The sequence below is a fragment of the Parasteatoda tepidariorum genome, chromosome X1, assembly GCF_043381705.1.
Source record: "Parasteatoda tepidariorum isolate YZ-2023 chromosome X1, CAS_Ptep_4.0, whole genome shotgun sequence".
Lineage (NCBI taxonomy): Eukaryota > Metazoa > Arthropoda > Arachnida > Araneae > Theridiidae > Parasteatoda > Parasteatoda tepidariorum.
The window spans coordinates 20,772,732-20,793,684 of record NC_092214.1 but is presented as its reverse complement, the minus strand read 5'-3'; the positions used below and the strand labels follow the sequence as shown (position 1 = coordinate 20,793,684).

The 20,953-nt window shown below is 26.4% G+C and overlaps 1 protein-coding gene across 1 annotated transcript in view; it reads left to right on the top strand.

Annotated features, from left to right (window-relative positions):
* Positions 1 to 1,271: 1,271 nt before the first annotated feature.
* Positions 1,272 to 20,953, top strand: part of LOC107456898 (uncharacterized) — a 32,536-nt gene continuing 12,854 nt past the window's right edge. Inside the window, exons 1-5 of the mRNA XM_043040070.2 lie at positions 1,272 to 1,462; positions 5,929 to 5,999; positions 9,837 to 10,215; positions 13,160 to 13,698; positions 19,753 to 20,099. Coding sequence (XP_042896004.1) covers positions 5,936 to 5,999; positions 9,837 to 10,215; positions 13,160 to 13,698; positions 19,753 to 20,099 — 1,329 coding nt within the window. The 5' untranslated portion in view covers positions 1,272 to 1,462; positions 5,929 to 5,935. The remainder of the gene's footprint in view (positions 1,463 to 5,928; positions 6,000 to 9,836; positions 10,216 to 13,159; positions 13,699 to 19,752; positions 20,100 to 20,953) is intronic.

Below are 20,953 nucleotides of genomic sequence, written 5' to 3'. Positions count from 1 at the left end.
AATCCAATTTTGCATTTTAAGCTCTCATTTATTGCTGTAAATTTTTAACCATTAATGTAAAAAAAAATTTTAAACAATTAAAAAGCTTTCGAAAAGTTACGCTTAACTATTGCCTTTGGTTAGGTATCATAACAAATTAAATATTTTATCACGAAGGTTAATTTTCCACTTTATTTTGAACCTTCGAGCAGTCGCGTTTTTTAGTTAGCATGAATGGCGGAGCGGGTTCATAACGGACACCATTTGTATTTATTAAAATATTATTGGCACTGATATTTATTCACTTTATTTACTATATCATAAAAAAAGGCTATAATAAATTAATATTTAATTCAACACAAATTCAGGAAAGGAAATTTGCATTATCGAGTAAAACAATTTCAAAATTATCCGTTACACAGCAAAAAAATTTAAAATTGAAGTAATTTAAAAATCGAAGCTGGCGGTCTAATTAACGCTTCAATTGAACAGTTCCCATTACAGTTATTAATCTTCGCACTTTAATTTTTGATTGAAGTGGAAATATTAAATATTGCAGAAGCAGAAAGAATCTTAGTACATATACGTATATATATATATATATATATTTAATAAATTTAATAATTAATGGTATTATTGATTGTTTATATATACCACTGAGAAATCATTGTTAGATTTTTTCTCACTCTTTTTATAATTTAAAAAAAAANTATATATATATATTATTTTAATTTTATAATCTGTGCCAGTAACATTACTTAGTAAATGATAAAATGAAATAAACGCATAACAAAATAACAAAATTTCACATGAATTGCGAAATGGTATCCACATTGGACTCCACGTGAAAACAAAGCTCTAAATTTGTGCATTTTTCGGATTGTATATGTTATGTACTTACTAAAACATAAGAGAGAAATTATAATTAAAATAAAATAATGACCGATGAATATGAGATTGGAGAAGGTTCCATAATGAACTCCAATTTATTGTTCAATTCTTAAGGCACACAAAAACAAAATAATCAATTTTAAAAAACAATTAAATATTCCTTTCACCGGAATATCTAATAAGAGACTTACGCTATTGAACAAAAGAAAAACAATGAACCCCCCACGAACTGAAAGAATACAACAGGTCGATGGACAGAGAAGGTCCAAAAGTCAAAACAAAACATGTAGCGACTTTTTTCTAAAGTGAGAACAGCCAAATGATACATAGAATAAAAGAAGAAGAAAAAAAAGATAATCTAAAAACTCTTCATGTGATAACCCTGCAATAAACTTAACTTCGCAAAAGGTGGCGACCCTTCGCTCGTCAGGGGTGAAAACCGGTTTTTGTCCACCACTAACAGGTAAGGAAAAGCTCATGAATTTTTTCACCGACGGGCCGAAAATATACGCTGAAATACGGGTACGTAGGCCGGTTGATCAATAGCGAGCATTGAAGATATTACAGACCAACCTCCAAAATAGCGAAGAATGTAAGTATTGTTTGTTTTTTGTATTAATTTATTTTTTAGATTTTATAGTTTCTGAAAACTCATATATATACATATCCTTTTCGTGAGGTCGTCTTAGATAAGCATTAGTATATTGAGTTCTTATAAAATAAATTTTTAGCAAAAAATTTTACTACATGAAATTATTAATCTTTAAAATTCTTTACAAAACGATTTAGAGACTTGTGCAAATATATATGAGGCAAAAGACTGAAGTTACTTGTTTCATAAACTCGCAACCATTCTATCCAAATTGTATGTACTTAAAAATAAAAATGAATGAAAACTTATTTATTCTCACAATATTTTAAGATGAAAAAGTAGTTTTAGTATTATTTAAAAAAAAAATTTCATCAATTCTTCTATTTTACTCATACATCATTAATTTTCCAGATAGCAACTGAGCAAAACTATATGTTTATTAAGTTTAACAACAGAAGAAACACAACAAAATGATTTTCTTAGGAAAAATATGTTGTTGTTTTTTTTTTGTAACTTTTTTCTAATTTTTTATTCTCTGGCTCTAAACTATTTTCTGAGATTTTTAAATTATTGTTTTTTTTTCTTTCCTCAGAAATGTAAACCGAATGAACTTTAATAATGTGTGAAACTTATAGTACCATAATTGAATAATTAAATCACGCAAATAAAATAAAAATTAAATATCAAAACACGCCACACACGCGTCTTTATTTAGGTACTTTTATTAATGAATTATTTAATGTACTTATAAAATAATTATTTCATTTCGAAATATTTATAACTGTAATTTTCCGAGCAACAGATGATTAATTTCCACCAATCTATCAATTATTTAATTTTTACAATTAGTAAAGCAAAACATTTTATCAAAATTAAAACATTTTTTACACTTATTGTTTGCTTTGTTTATTTCTTCTTTTTTCTGTGTGGAATGTGATATTTTCGTAGTTCCAGAGTTTAATCATTTAAAATGGAACTGAGTAATTTAATTTTAATATTTTTTATGAAAATATTACAAAAGTACGTTTTGTACAAAAACCCCATGAAGTGGCTTAAAAATGATTTTAAAAATGTAATAACAGCTGTTTCAATTAAGTTCAGGCTTTCCGATGATTCACTAACACCATGATTAATAGCTACATAAATGTAAACTTAATTTTAAAAAAAGGCTACTCATTGTACTTCGTAGCTGAATTTAATAACCAGAGAATTTGTATTAAATTTTGAAGAAAGTTTTTTTTTTTTGCTTATTTCTTAGTTTAATTAAATACTTATTTATGTTTCCTGAAATTTTCGTCTATTTTCTATTTTAAAGAGAATAGAAATTCGGTTAATTTGGAATAGCTTTTATTATAAATGCGCAATTTTTTAAAATAGGAAATGTGCATAGTGATGAAGTACACTGCCTATTAAGAAAATTTAGGGAAATTCATTATATATAATAAGATAATTATTGGTTAAAATCTTATTAACTGATATTTATCCCTTACTTTATTATTAATCACGAAAACTTTATATTTTAAAAAGAAACACATTTACCTGTGCTAAACAGCATAAAAATAGCACAACTAATAAGTTTATGGGAATTTATGTGACCATCTTCAATGTCGAAACAAAATGTGAAAGAGGGAAGCACACAGATGAAGAAGAAAATTAGAATCAAGTTACAACAAGGAAAAAAGCGAAGTTGACCAATAGGTCATGCCCAAGTGGTCAGTCCCCCTTTTTGATGATGATGTATTAACGTAGGTAGACCAATATGGCCTAGTCATCAACTCACATTTCACTTTGCTTAACCTTAACATAACTAGCTAATAGTTCATCCTTCCTTTTCTTGTTCATTAACTTGATTCGAATCATTTCCTTTTGCTGAAGAAAAGAAACATATAAAAATTCTTCTATTTACAAAAGATCAATATTTTTTCGAATGTTACTATTTCACACGATATTTAATAGAAAATATTTAATAATGGTTATTTGGACGAAATTTTTCTGGACTTGTAAGTAATTGTCCTAAGATTGTGTTGCTAGATCTTAAAACAAAATTAAAATTCCTTCAGAACTCGCATTAACGCTTTGAAATTTAATTAAAGGGTGAAATAATTCCCAATTTTGATACCAATAAAAACAATCTAAGGCAATTACTTGTATGTGTTCAATAAATGAAAAAAAGAACTACTGTACATCTATCTCAGATTTTTTTTTTTATCTTACTCGCAAAACTTCGTATTCAATAACTTTATAAAATGAAAATATGTGTTCATTTACAATTTCATACCTAGCACATTTAGATTATATTCTTAAACCTTGTAACGCTAGATATAGAATTGTTTTACAACAAAATCATAATTTATTTCATTCAAATTAACAATTCTAAAAACACTTTCGCTCAACGATCCTTCTTAACATTTGTTTCGATAGATTCACAGATACATTTTAGAACATTAAAAATAATAATAATAAGTTAAATAATAATAAGTTATATAATAATAAGTTAAATAATAATAAGTTAAATAATAATAAGTTAAATAATAATAAGTTAAATCAATTTAATCGAATGAAATCTTTCCCTTTTAAAAAAGTAACATTGCCTTGCTAGAAAGAAAAATTTAAATCCTAATAAATTGTTAAAATAATACAAAATTACCAATTTTTAAAGCAGAAAGAGAATGCAATTATTTGTACTCATTTTTTTAAATATTTCCTGGTTAATAAAACGCTTCAAAAACTTTTGAAAATAAAAGAAACATTCAATACCACTTGTTAAAAACTACTAATGTCTAAATCAAGGGAAAAAAAATTTGCGTGCAAGGAAACAAACAAAATTCTTCTTAATATATATGTTTAAGAATAAGTTTCCTAACGTTTTCTTAATTACACGCTCTTTTTTAATTCAAAGTAAATCTAAAACACGTTTTTAAACTTTAAGAAAAGAATTATTTATATGTTTTATAAGTATCTCCAAACTAAAAATAAGCTGAGAACTTTTTATTTTTTAAATTTATTTACAAATGACGTTTCAATGCATCAGTTTCTTTGAACTCCCCTTTTTATCTTCTCTGATGCATCAAACATATCACAAATTCATTGATGTATGTAATAGAATCTTTTTATTCTTTATAAAAAGAACATTTGAAAACATTTTAAGGAGACTTGTAAATAATTTATTTGTTTATTTATTTTTGTCATTTTTTGAAGCAATTTTTGAAATATTTTGTATGATCATTAAAAAAAAGGCACTAATTTTCTGTAGTTTCTTAAAAATACACCCGAAAAATTAAATTATTCAAGGAAATATTATAGAAACGAGTGCACAGTAAAATCAGAGTTTATTTTTGTTAAATTATTTATATAATATTACTGTTATAAAGATTATTTTTACTACTTCATACTAATCTTCATAAACTTCAACTCCTATATACTTGGTTTACTTTATTTTTATTTTTAAAAAAATTTGATTTCAATAAAGTGTGTGTTTTTCTTCTTCTTTATTGCAGAACACCTATCACGAATTCTTTGACGCATGTAACAGTTACTTTTATTTTATTAAAAAGAAAAATCGAAAGCATTTTACATAGTTGGTTCAAAAAGAAGATCAGTTAATTTATTTCGGTATTTTCTGCAGCTACCTATAATACTGAAAAATGCATTTGAATTAAAACATTTTTAAAAAGGTATTATAGTTTTCACAATAAAATTAGAGTTTAATATTGTTAATCCGTTATACAAACTTAACTTAATCATATTTTCTTGTTATTTATGCAATATTGAGGCCATGAAATATTACTGCTTATGTTTTGAAAAAATTTCAAATATTATCAGAAGACAATAATATTCAAAACCTGATACCAAGGATTAATTCAAAATGTAATTTAAATGCAGTTAAAATTTCAACTAAACTTTTAGCGATATTTCTTTATTTAATTAGAGAAATAATAATGTCTAATGAATAATTAAAATTTTCCAAAAGGCTCTTATAAAATGCTTTACATAACTAAATGTTAAAGCTTCTAATATGTCTATATAAAAAAATAATTTTATCTTTTTCAATAATTATATTTAGAATTTAAAATAAGTAATTACATAGTATTTCTCCATGTAAATGAGAAATAAAATTCTCTCTAATATTTGACTCAGCATTTTTTTAACAAAAGAAATAAACGCCTTAAAATAAAACAAAAAAAAAATTCGGATGCAACAGAAGTAATTTATGATATAGACTGAATATCAACTTAAAATGAGATCTATAGAACAAATAGCAGACGCAATGATCATGTTTTGTCAAAAATAGAACATAATTAGTAACTCACAGCAAATGGTGAAGAAATAGAACATTTCTTATGCTTCCTTAAAGAATATTTTGATTCTCTCGCTTCTATTAAGTGACGAATCTTTTTACGAATGCATTCCGTTCAATCATAATCTATTCTATCATTCATACAATAAGAAATGTTATTTCTTTTCAGAAATATTATGATCTCCCCAGAATCGAAGTCTACAATCTCCCTGAATGTCATCAATTTCATCTTCTATGGAGGTAAATTTATCATCATTTTCTTTGATATATTAATTTAAAATATTTTATCAACATGAAATACTGTTTCTATCCTTTTTGATTTTTATTTCGAACAAATGTCATTTTTTAAATCAACAAAGTATGAAATTTTTTACATTTACAATCATTTTTAAATGATTAAATTCGGTAAATCCATGATTTCACCCAAAAGTCGTATTTGAATTTTACATCCTGCTAAATTTCAAACAAAAAATTTTTTGAAAATAAATTATATTAATAGAGTATATAACAATTTCCTATTAAATCTTTATTTGAAGAAAAAAAAATTAGGGAATAAATGATTTTTTGTTCATTAAGCTTGTTCTTAAAATTCATAAAACACATTAACCCTTTGATGCAGATTGGGCATCGGTGTCTATTTTATTTTATTTCTCCTAACACTAATTACAGGCGAAAAATATTTTTTGGTATTTTTTCATTATAAAAAACAGTTTAATAGTAACTAAAAAAATTCTGTTAGATTATAGGAATTATATTTGTTCTAAAATATAAAATCTTAAAAAAGTTCAGTTGTATTCAAAAAGTTGTATTCAAAGTTGAATTCTTTTCAGTTGTATTCAAAAATGCAAAAATTTTGAAAATTAATGAAATTTTAATTCTGAATAAATGTTTCTCTTAGATCTAAATAACTGCAAATAAGTACAAATTTGAAAAATTATTGTCTGGTTTACATTTAAAGTACAAGAAAACACCGGTATTTCATGTGGTATTCATGCTGTGTTTTCAATTATTAAAATGCTAAATATAATATTTTTAACTTATTTTTACCAAAATAAATACAAAATAATGAAGTATCAAAAATATGTTTAAAAAGATTCTGTGTCCAAGGGATAGAAACATGAATTCTTACATGAACGTAGAAACATAGAAACATGAACGTATTTTTATATAAAATAAAAAGAAATCTGTCTTTTGCATGTTTTTTTTCTTTTTTCATATTCATTTTAGTCTTTTTAAGTAATGCATAATGTTTATTTTATTAGATTTAGAGTTTTAATAATGATTAACTTTTATAAAATATTTAAAACATCATTCTTAGTATTATTTAGTTGACTTAAATGCTATTATTTATTCCACTATAATGAAAATTTAAAACTTCGTTTCTACTGTTATTTTATTGTAACTATCCAATTTAAGGAAAATTATATCTTAAATCCAACTTAAAAAATTAAAAAAATGTTGCATTTATTTAAAAGCTACTAAATATCTAATATCTGCAAATCATTTTAAAAAATGGAAAAATTTGGTTTAACAGCTTTTTTTAATCATAGCAATTAAAGTGTTTTAAAATCTTACTAATGCTCAACAAAAACAAACTCACGTCTATCAAAGCTATGGCTAGACACAAGCACACTCATACAAAATATACTATTAATACAGACACATAAATTTGATAAAATCATTTTTATTCATAATACTATTCCTTTTATAGTTATATTAAGATTTAATTATGTCGATGATCTGAATAAAAACTTTAGGAACAAAAATGATCTTTTAGAAAACTGAGATTTTTTAGTTGAAATCCTTATGTAGAAGTTTACACGTATCATTATCTTCAATTTCATAGAGGAGCGTTTTTATCCATAGACCATTAAAGTAAAATGATTCTTAAAATGATCAAGTTTGATACTTCTATATTTTTGTTTGCTGTTGATATAAATATTATTTTTCATAGGTAGAAAAAAGTGTAATAATTCTGAAATTTTAAATAAATTTTACATTTGGTTTTAATCGATTTAGAAACAAGTGTTACATCTTCAAAAAAATTTCAATAAAGTGTAAATAAATAACGTAAATCAAGAATTTTGTTTACATTTATATTTATTTCTTTAACTTTTTATCTTTAAAATATAGAAATTTTTATTTCTGAAAGATTAGGACTTGACTTTTTAGTTTAAAACTTTATCTAAAAGCGTACGCTTATATCAATATTAGCTTTAACTCCCTAAATTATACATTTAGATCTTAACGTACAGACAAGTGTTGTATTTTAAAACAAGTGTTGCAGCTTAAATTAATGTTTAAAAATAGTATGATTTAACAAACACAAAGTAAAAGCTCTGGTTATATGGATAACTTTTGTTATTAACTATTATCGTTGGATTAACTAATATAATGTATATATGATATACAAACTAAATGCATTCTAACACAAACATATTTTAGACCAACCTCTTTTAGCTAATAAATTCTAATACAACCAAAAATAAAGCAAATTTAGATTTGCATCGTTAGAATTTACATGATCGTGTTAATATTTCGCTGCATGAATTTTTCAAAAGGTTTTGGAGGTTCACAAATCTGAATATAAGTTTATCATCTAGGTAGTATAATAAGGTAAATTTAGAACATTATCAAAACGTATGATTCCTGGGAAGTGTTGCATAGTCTGAATGGTATAAAACAATATTCATGAAATGAAACTGGGATTCTCCTATTAATTCCTGTCTCCATGCAAATGAGTCAGTTGCCATAATTATGCTGCACCCTCTGCTGTCAGATAGTATATGTTTAAAATCGATAGTATCATAATCTTAACTTTCTTTTAAAGTAAAAATGACTACCAGCGTATCATACACTCATGGACAAAAAATTAGCGCACCAAGAAGGAGTTGTCAAAATGAAACGAAATTTTGCATACGTAATGACTACTTTGATATAAGTAAACGATTAGAAAATCAAAGAAAAACGATAATCTTTGACTTTCTAATCATTTACTTATATCAAAGTAGTCATTACGTATGTAAAATTTCGTTTCCTTTAGACGACTCCTTCTTGGTGAGCTAATTTTTTTGTCCATGAGTGTATTTTTATTTCATCTGTAACAATGTCTGAAATTCAGATATAAATTAGTTCTAATATGATGCAATGGAAAGGGAGTAACTAGTATTGTATTAGGATTTCAATATCACTATGATCGATAATTTTATAAATAAAATCTTGATAGATATTAGAAGATTTTGAATAAATAAAATATGTATGCACATATTATTTCCTTTTTTTTATAAATCTTATATTGCTAACAAAATACAAAGTATTGGCCTCACACAAATGTAGGCTTCTCTAACTTATAATATAAATTAAAAATAAGTTAATACTCATTACTAATATGTGTTTTTCTTAAATAAAAAATTATAGATTAAACTTAATTTTAACATTCTTATTTAGCATTTTATTCGAAGTTTTAATTACCAGCAAAATCTTGAATAGCTAAATGAATGGTAAAATGAGGGATATCACCAAAAGAATTGTCTGATAAGTTTATAGTAATTCTATTTAATTAATGTTTAGAGTTAATTTTTTAGCGTTGCCAACTTGTGGACAATAATTATTATTTTAAAATCCATAATTTCTGATAAACCAGTACCATTCAGAACAAAATGACTTAAACACCGTAAATTTTGGGTTTTTTTTAAATCAGAATTCCCTTTTTTTTTTATCTTATCAACAACAACTTTGTCTAACAAATATGTTTTTCAGCAATAATTTTTTTATCAATATAAAAATAATGTTAAGTTACTAATATTTCCCCTCTCTCTTCTTACCATATAGCTTGCAAACACAATTACCCGAGGTCGACTATCTCCTAAATGTTTTTGCGTCAAGAGTTTAAAATTCATTTAGAAGTACGTTAATTTCGAGAAATCACGTTTCTTGTTAGCTTTGTTATTTAATTTGGTTATTAGTACTAAGTACTACATAAAAAAAATTCAAATTTTTTTCCCGAATTATTACATTTACATTTATTTTTCGTTGACTGTTATGTTTAAAAAGCTGATAATTATTTCATTTTTATAGGCATATCATGCATTATACCATTTCTCAGCGTCCATATGCGTTCAATTGGATTAACTTTATGGCATTCTATATGGGTTCACGTAGCATCTGGTCTAATTTGCTTATTGATACCTCTTTTAGTTGGTACTCTTGCAGAGAAACGAGGAAATTCTCCGAGAAGATATCTCTATAAACTTTGCTTTTCTTTATCTCTTTTCATATCAATATTTTCATATACTGCATTACTTGCAGTACCTAAAATAAATAGAATTGGAAAACAACCGCAATTGGATTTTGATTGCTCATCATCAATGAATGCAGTAATCAACCTTGAAAAATGTGCCAATTATGAAACGTGTTCTGATGTCGCTTCTGCATGGTCCGCTAACACTCGTTTCAAGTAAGATAATTTTTGTTATTGTATTTTATTTAGATATAAGCATGATTTTCAATAAAAGCCCTCGAAAACGTGTTTCGAATAAGTTAGTCGTGTTTCCTTTTTTTTTTTTTAAATTAGTTCGAATTTCACGATTGGAAATCCCTGGTTCAATCAGAAGTATTTAGTTATAAAACGCTACAATGGCTAAAAACAAAAAATTAAATTACAAATGAAATAAATTATGCCAAAAATGTTTATTTAATATTAAATAGTCATGTATCAATTCTGTGAAGCAGTTTGCAGAGATATTACTGGTTTGAATTTCGGGCTTGAAGTGTTAATGTGCAATTTTTATGTCCTAACCACTTAACCTCTCAGGGTATTAGGCTAAAACATAAAAAAATGTAAAATTTAATCATGTTAGCTAAGCATGGTCCATTTGTACGAGAGGTTTGTTTTTAAATATAAGATAGACATGTTGAACATATGTATGGAAATTTTCAAATGTCATCACTAGTTCAAATTTTGAGATAAAAGCATCAATGGACCATTTTTGTAACTTAGTAACATCTCTTTTTCACAAATTCTTTTTCCCCAGCACCCAGGGTGCTGGTACTTTTATCGTAAAATCAATTATTATTTAAACATGTTACGGAACAAAAATTCTGAGATATCATAATTTTTACAGTAATAATTATCGTAAAATCACTAAATCACTCTAATTATATAAATATTACTGTACAACGTACGGCATACTACTTTATGGTAAAATAGATTTTAGGGATGATGCACCCAAAATGCCGGTATGTAATACCATAATTGTATATTATGCAATCAATGCAATCTCGATTAAAATACTCCCTCGATCTCTATTAAATCCCTTAATAACCTTTAAATTACACGGGGTAATAAGCTTTAAAAAAACAAAAAAAAAAACATTTCAATTATGAAGTAATGATCCCTTACTAAAACAATAGGGCTTAAGTGTCATTTTACCGAAAATAACAACTATGGGGCTTACTATCTCAACAGTTTAAAAGGAACACTTGGGGCAGGTATACTCATATCAAAAAGAACTGAAGTGGTTAAATTTTTGGCATGATAATAAGTAGTCAAAAATCTCGCTGATATTATGATTGAAAAAATATACTTCCCTTCTTTCGTATAGATCATCAGAGCATGTTCCATAAATCGATACTAAAAAATGAAATAAACATTAGATTGTTCTTGTAATGACTAATATCGATGTCTATACGAACTTGTTTAAGAGAAGTCGCTTGCAAGTTGCAAGTGCATTTCGCTTTAATATGTGTCTTAATATAACGCATATAATTTTTTAATCAATTCATTATAGTCGATCGTCATTGATTTCCTTGATCGAGACGTATTATTTTATGCACTCAAAGAGAAGAAGACGCGTTAAAATTTTTGAAGAAGTAATTTTAAATTTAATAAAGATAATTGTAGACACTTTCCACTGGAGATTTTTCCAACATTGGCAGTTATCATGCGCTGCACGTGTGAAATTGGAAAATGATGTTTTCAATGCACATTCTGGGTACATCAACCATAAGTCCTAAGAAAGGAAATTGGTTTGGTTTTTCTAAAAAAAATTCAATTTTTAACATTTTGTTATATTATGATAATTAATTTAAAACTAGTGGGCTCTGCCCTGTGCTCAAGGTCGTCCCCCAACCCTCGAAAATTGAAATGCCATCATATATTTGTTTAGTTTGCAAGCCAAACTCATCTTCACTCACTACTAAGTTTGATCCAATTGAAACGTACTCTAGAGTAAAATCATAAGAATTTAAATCCATTAAAATAAACTTATTAAGAAAGCCCATTTAACCTAGTTAACTTGCTATAGAGAAAATTTCGTTATTCAGAGGTTAGATAATTTTGCAATTGCTTAATTAAATCTACAAACTTATTAGTTTGCGCGATAAGTACAGAAGCATAAAATTATGATTTTAAAAAAATGAAGTTATTGTTTATCATATATTCATTAAAATCATTAATTTCTATTGTATAAAAATAAATTGCTCAAAAGTGAAGGCAAAACATTCGAGATTACTAGTACTAGTACGTACTTTACTTAAAAATCTCCGTGTTTTTTAAATAATTTTCAATTCTTGATTTTAATAAATTTTTACATTTAAATAGAGATCTAAAAATGCAGTTGAGCAAATTTTATTCTCTTTTTCTTTTGATTTCGAATATCTTAGCATTTTAGTCTAATATGATTTTGGCTGTATTAAATCTTTGTTTTAGAAATTACTTTCAATTATGAGGTCTTTATTATTTTCTTCTCTTTCTGTATTTTTATTGTCTTCGTTAAAAATCTTTCCATTCATAAGATATGAAATCTTAGCAGTTCTTTCGAACTCTCTAAACTTTAGGTGTGTCCCATAATTTTTTTATTCTTCCATTTCTTTTTAATATTCTAATTAAAATTTTTTTCTATTCCGGAGACCATTTTTAACTGTCTCGAGTGATCTTAGAATTTCAATTCAATAAGATTTTGACTGTATCACTTCTTTTTCACTGTCACTTTATTGGCCTTTATCATTGTGTTATTTATTTCTTGTCTTTCCCTTTGTCTTTAACATTGTTTTCATTCAAAAAAAATTATTTTTGTTAGTAATTAACCCTATTTGTCCTTTTCTAAATTTTTGTTGAATGTTACATCATCTTTTATTTTTCAGTTTCTTTCTAATATTTTTATTCTGAATTTCCATTGCAACTTCCTTGTAAATATATGAAAATTGAAAAGATTAATGTTTGTAAAATCAGTTATATTAAGACAACTAATTTGTTATATGGATTATATTTTGAATATTATTTGATACTGGAGTTAAAAATTTTGCATTAAGGAGAAATTCGCTGTTTGGAAACCCTACTGTATTGTAATATGGCAGAAATAATATATTTTCTCGAACTCATACAACTTTTCATTGTTTAGATTATCTTATTGCCAATTCAAGAACAAAGAAAAAGAAGACATACGACCCTATTCTTCAGATTCAACAAATCCATTACACATGTGTTTTCGTTCTACAGTGAACACTACAAATTTCTGTCTTGTATACGATCCAGAATTTAGAGAGAATTCAATTTTAGAATTTGTTTCCGATCTCAGAACATGGCAATTTACAGAATACAGAAACGTATCATCCAAAGAGTTTTCCTTTACAGAAATTCATGGCAATTCTCCATCTCTCAATGTGTGCAATTTTGTTCCTGCAACTACAGGAACTATTATTAAAGTGGATGAAAAGACGCATGACTCAGTATTCTGTAGACGATCAGCAGCTGATGATGTCGTGGGCATAAAATGTCTTCTGTCAATGCAAACTGATGGAAAAAAGCCCAAATGTTTCGATGTTGTTGGAGATTTGTCTCTTACTTTTTGGATGTATCTTGGATTAAGAACTATTGCTGATTCATTCTTCATTTGTGCACTTTGTCTTCTTGAAGGAATAACTTTACGAGTCATACAAGGTATTATAAATCTATGTTTTATTTATCAAATTGCTTTTTTAGATGTTAGTTGTTTTTTAAATTTGATGAAATAATGTTTTTCGTATATAATTACGTAATTTTATAATTATTAAAAAAATTACTTGATTTCAAAATTACACAAAAACTAACTTTTTAGGCGTGGAACATCAAACTTTATCAAAACTTCAAACCTAATTATGAGCATTATAACAATTGTTATGTTTTAATTTTAATTTTAAAAAAGTGTCTCATATATAAAGAACTTTTCTCCTAGTTATAAATGTTTCTAGAAAAACAGATAATTAATGAGTTTTAACAAAGAGAAAAAACAAGCTAATTTTGTTTCTTAATTTTTCAAACATAAGTATTTTACTTATGTTTTATACTTAATAATATCACTTAATTACTTATACTTATTTAATGATTACTTAGTAAAATAATTTCACGAAACTTACTTAATTTCTTAATATTTAAATAATTCACGTTTACTTAAATAATGTCACGTTTTTATGTAGATTTGTAATTACATTGTACCATTGCTTTCTGTTAACCGTACAAGCAACAGATTATGACCTAACTGAATACAGAAAATTGTAAGTAAAACTAATAAAAGATAGCCAACCTAATCATTAAGAATTATTTAACTATTTACAAGAAAGATTAATGGCTCGTAAAAATACAGTTTACGAATTTAAATGGAAATTAAGTCAGAGATAAATTGAAATATGTTGAAATATTTAATCGGAGATAAATTGAAATATACTGAAATATTTCATCAAAGAATAATTAAAATAGATTGAAATAATAAATAATGATACATTTAGAGATAAATTTTGATCAAAATATTTAATGATATTTAAAAAAAATATTTAACATATAATAGATTGAAATATTTATTCAGAGATAAATTGGAATAGACTGAAATAATTCATGAGAGATAAATTGAAATGTTAGCTTTCATTTTCAGCAGATAGACTGTTGTCTCTTTTCACGTCAACAGTTTGAACTAACGTAGCTCTTGAGCTTTGGTATTTGTATCAGATTTTTCTCTTACCAGATGAACAGTTAACAGTTTCATAGTGTCAAAATGCCGTTTTTTCCGAATTAATAACTATTATGTTCGAATGTTAAGCTTTTTTTTTTTACTTATTTTTCTGTAAATTTAAAAGGCCACTTTCTCATTATCATCATCAATGAATTTACAATTAAGTATTCCTTGTGAAAATCCTAAATACGATGAAAATATGACTTTTGAATGAAATAACTCTCAAACAAGTTCTTAGTAAAACAACATACGCTTTGTAAATGAAGCCCTTGTGCGCGAAACCATCGATGCAATAAAGTCTATGAGCACGAAATTATCGACATTTGAAACAATTTGCATATTCAGTTCATCTCTGCTGAATGATGGACTATTCAATTATGGTATACTCAACTTTAAATTCATCTTGTTCAATAACGAAGTTATATATCATGTTATTTATAGGACCCTTTCACAGTCACGAGGAGAATAATTTTTTACGGCATTTTCGTTATTAAATGTGCTGTAGTTTTCATATTTAAAAAATATTAATCATGCGAAATTTTAATAAAATAGGATTTTTTAAATTTTAAGAGAAGTACTTTTTCAAAAAGTCTGAAAATTGTTTTTTTATGAAATTGAAGCAAGCATCACGTGAGGGATGGAGCTGAAATTGTAAAAATTTCATTTTTTGAAATAAATCCAGGAATTTAGCAAATCGGAAAAAAAGTAATTTAACTATCATTTTAATTTTCATAAAGTATAAACTTTTGAAAATGCTTTGCAATATTTTTGGTAATGCTATAAATAATATTAATATTTCAATTATTATTTTTTCTAATTTACCGTTAGTTCATCACTAGTGGGACACGAGGGAAAATTGAGCTAAGTCGTCCCGCAAGTGACATTTGCTCATAAGAAGAAAAAAAATTTAAGCTTAATATTAACCCATTGTAGACCTTCATTATTAAATATTTAAAATGTATTTAAGTATTATAAAGAAAAAAAATTTTTTACGGGGATTTAATTAATGAAGATCTTAAAATTCCACGTATTTCAATGAAAAATGAAACAAAAAAGTTGACAAAATTTCTTCAAAAATTTATTTTTTCCTTAGTTTTAATTTTCCATAGCTATTGACAAGTATGAACGAGTTCTTACAATCAGCTGTGTTTCATATGTGGTATAGTAATTTATAAATAAACCATTTGGTTCATTGATATTTGAATTATATGTAGAATTTTTGTGCTTATTATTTATACTACATAATCAAAATCAAACATAGCAATTTATGCTCCTCTAGGGAATTTTTCACAATTTTAATTATTTTTCATCACATGTATTTATTCGGTATTATATTGGCATTGAATTTTCCTACTTTCCTAATTCCTACTTTAGTTATTTCAATTTTTAGTTTTTCATTTAGTTTGTTTGTTGAAAAATATTTTAAAATTTTTCACATCAACATACGCTAATTCCACAGAAACTTTTTTCAACGAAAAAAAGAACTCTTTTTGTGGAATAAATTTAAGCCGATTTAACTATTTATTTCATGAACAAAAAGTTATTTTAATTTTACTAAAGAACAACGAAACTAAGAACAGTTAATAACTTGATCCAAGTGTAGCTGGCTAATTGTCCGAAATGAAGTTTCGTGGCTTTCTGGTTTCCACGGCTCTCTGCTCTTTCTGGATTTCATGGCTTTCTGTTGATCCTAAATAATCAGTTTCACTGTTGCCACGCAACAGAAACAAGTTTTTTAAAAACTATTTAAAGTACAATTGATTTAATTAGATAAATGTTATAAGTCTCTATGTAAAAATGAAGATGTGGTGGTCTCGGACAGACAAAAAAAGTGAATATAAATTTATAAAAACACTAATGTCAATGCACTTTCTTATAAATTGTCACTCTGGTGATTTATAACTTGGCAAATATCTTTTGATGAGTAGAATTACAGGAAAATTCAAAAGTTAAATTGTATTGTCGTTGCAATGCATTTCGCATAAATTGACCAGCGACGGTTTAGAGGATAATGACATAAGTGAGTTGAAAAGAGTTAAACCTTTTAAAATGTGATGTAAGAGTCGCGTCAATTTAACAGCTGCGAACAATCTGTTTGCAATTATTATTTTGCTATTCACAGAACACGTGAACATTTCCTGTGTAATGTCAATCGCAAGCGACAAAAACTCTTTTTTTTTGTATGCAGAGAAATTTTTATGAAAGCGGAATAAAGTGCTTTCTGTTGAATAAGTTTATCTATTAAAGATGAGTTTAATCTGAAAATAGCAAAAATCAACAAATTGGGCTGATTTTTCGACACTAGTAATTTTAAAGTTATGCAAATTTAAACCACCATAAAAGCATGAATGATAAAAAATAGCGTGTATGTGAAAAAATTGTATCATCTTAATCATTCTCAAAATATGCTTAATTATAAAAATCATGATAAATTTATGTAACAAAAAATTTTATTTTTTTTAAACAGAAACTAAGTTATTCAGTGTTTACAGTACTAATTCATTGCGCAATTTGTACTTGAATCATAATGGTATCCATGGTATCTGGTGCTGTATGCTATAAATGTTATCTATCTGGTATCTATATTCATTTTGCATACTGCATTTATCCGCTCACTTTTTTATTGTTTATTTATTTTTTTACCTTAACATTACTTTTTTTTTTCAAATTACGACTATAACTCACTTTTTTTTAAAATTAGCACCACTTTGTATTAGTAATATTACAAATCACTTTTTTAATTTTTTAAATAATATTTTTACTTACTTCTTATATTTTTTCAAATTACCATCGCTTATTTAAACTGCCTTTACTACTAACTTTTTATATTTATTTTTAATATTCCGTTTACTAAAACACAATAACTTTCTATTATAAAGGCATCAACCGTACATTCCCAATGAAAATTACTACAGATTCCTAAACTCACATAAAATAATACATATATTTTAAACCGATAACTACAGGTAAGCTTTTCATATTAATTACAAGGGTTATTTTGAGATAACGCATGCAACATGATTAAATAATCTTCTAATGATATCATTTCTATATTTTAAACAAGGATATTTATTATCGTGACACTGCCATATCAAAATTAGAAAAGTTTCTAAACGAATGTCACAACAGTTGTTTCATCTACTTAATATTTAATTCATGTCTTCTTTCACGCTTGATGCATTCATCTTCCGTTTAATCATGTTATGTCATCATCACTAAAAACGTAACAAAAGAAATATTTAATTCGGCTAAAAAACAGGTTTCTATGAATAGTAATATCAAGAGTGAGCGACAATTTTCTATGGCGTTTTTTTCTCAGTTTTAATGATAATATGTACTAACTTCGATTTCTATAGCACAAAATAAAAACGGAACACCTCAATAACTTTTGTTCTACTGATCAGATTGTCAAGTGGTGGCATGCAATCTTTATGGTTCGAATTTGTAATCTTAATATGCTATTTTTTTATTTTATTTTATTTACTTATTTATTTAATTTTTATATTATTACGGAATCGGGTGAATAAATCTTGAAAAAACAATTTAAATAAACGACAATGGTTTCAAAACTCAGAAAATATTGTGCTGATTTCGATCAAAAGCTGCATTTTCTCACTTAAAATTGTTTTTTTTAAAAATAAAATAAACATTATTATACCTTAAAATTCAAATAATTTTTGATCGTCCCTCAAAATAACACACTAATAACTCTTGTGGTCGGATTGTCAAATGCTGTCATGCAATATTAATGTATCGAGGTTATAATCTAAATGGATAACCATAAATATGCAATTTTTCTTGTGTTCTAGTGCAGACGATATTTTAAAAAATAAGAAATAAGATCGAAAAATATACTTCCTCTGAATAAATAAATTTTCGTTTGGCGGATTTGCATTCTTTCCCCTCAAAATATGGGTTTCGCCGTAAACTGGAAAATACGGTTCTAATAGTTTAAACAGGGGAGCTATCAAAAATTTTGGGACCTTTAATATAAATTTCACTTTCAGTGAATTTTGACAGATGTCAGGAACTATTTAAGAGAATCTAAATATATTCTTATCTTAATTTAATTTTAATTGTAGAATTTGTATGTAAGAAATATAAGTATATAAGACCTCTAGAAAAGTTTATATAAGAAAAATTTATTTATCTTTTCATTTTTTAATTTGACCATAACTGAAACATATTTACGTTTTGTTAGCTAAAACTGCGTAGTTTTAACCAACAAAATCTGAAATTTGAATGAAATCGGTTCAACAGATTTTGAGTTTTTAACATTTTACCTTATGCTTCAGATTTGTGCAAATTTTAGATTTTCTCAAATAAAACAATGTGTTTTAAGGCAAACATTTTAATTTCTCAATTCACAATTGATTTTTTTTGGCAACTAATATTGATTTAAACAGTTTATAAGGAAATTGCAGTTTTGACATTAATGAGTTTTGTTGTTCGATTTTAGCTAAGGCGACTATTAAAATATCTCCCTATTGGGAATATATATGTATTAACTTATTGAGGATTCCAAAACCAACAGGTTTTATTTTAGTGACGTGCAGAAAGAAAGTAAATTCATTAAATAGTGTACAAACAATAGAAAAATATATACCAATAAAAATTTTAATATCTAAATTAAATTTATTTTTTATATAAATGCGTAAATTATTCCATGGTAAAGAGTTCATTATTTCGAACAAATATCCTTAATTTTACTAAATTTAAGTTTTGATGCATTTATTCCATTATTTATGTTCTTCTTTCAAAAATCATATTTTTCCTAAAATATTTGTTCAAACTTAGTATCTTCGATTGAATGATCTCTTTAACTAGTTGCCTAAGCTGTTGTTCCAATTGTTCCCTGCAAGCCACTGCAGTTTTTCATTCATGGTAATTCATTGCAATGTAAAATGAAAATAATAACTTTTAATCCTGCAACAGTTTTAGTTCTTTTTTGAAAATCTACATTAGTTTTAAAAACTATCCCTACTTGAAATATTTCCATTTCTTTTTAGCCGGAGCATATCATCGTGGGGCTTATGGTAGAACTAGAATATGGCCTGCATGCTCGATGATTATATTTCCGCTCATTATTGGACCATTGGTGGACTATTTTACAAATATAGCGGAAACACCGGATTACACTCCAGCCTATTTCATATTTGCAGCTTGTGAATTAGTTGTCTCTTCTCTTATATATATTTTACCATTACCAGTTGGAGGTAATACCTTTCGATACACAATTTCAATGGATCCCAACACAAGAACCTATGTAGACGAACCAGAAAAAGTGGTGTCTTTGGAAATGATGATAGTTTCTATAATAGCTGTATTCGCAGGTGCTGCATGGGGAGTTTGTCAGGTAATGTATTCAAATCCAACAAATATTTCTTAATATTAATGTTTAAAGGCAGTTATATTATTAGAAAATTAATTTTCGTTTTTAAATCGTAGATTCCTTAGCGCAAAAACGAAAATATGATTGAGACTTGATTGCCAGCACATTAAATCTTCAATTACAGTAAAAATTTATCTTTAAAAACAGAAAAAGTTCAACTTAAACGTCTTTTTTCCATCAACGTAGAATGAAAGTTTTACTGAAAATCTAAATGCTCGGTTGTCAAGTTAGAAATTCGAAAAAAAAATATACGTATACGTTTAAAAAAAATATACGTTTTTTCATAGATATACGAAACTATTTCAGTCATCAAAGTACGCTGCCATATTTTCTCCACACTTACACAGTAAGCAGCAAGTTGTCCAAGCAAGTGAGATAAAACCCTAATGAACGCGAGTAAATGAATTCCTGGAAAGAAAGTTTTGGGGCATTTATTTCCCTTTAAAAAAACTTAATAACCAAAACCTTTTGCTTTGCACCTGATTTGTAAGGAAGAGGGAGGGGTTCAGCCTCGTGAGTCTAGAAATGAGGAAGAAGTTCTAATTTCTGTAGTTTCGTTAGTCATTTGAGCAATAAGAGGACGATCTGCTGAGCAATCTATGCAATTGTTTTTAAGTTTTTGTATGATTTCATCCAATTAGTTGCAGTATATTCCAATTGCTTTCGATGAGCTGAGTCTCATGAAATCGCATGAAATCAGCATGGATCATGCCTTCGCAAGACCACCAAACTCTTACCGTCAGCTTATTTTAGTGAATATTAGTTGTGGAGTGTGTTTTGATGTTCGATCTTTGTTCAACCAACTCTAGAACCGACTA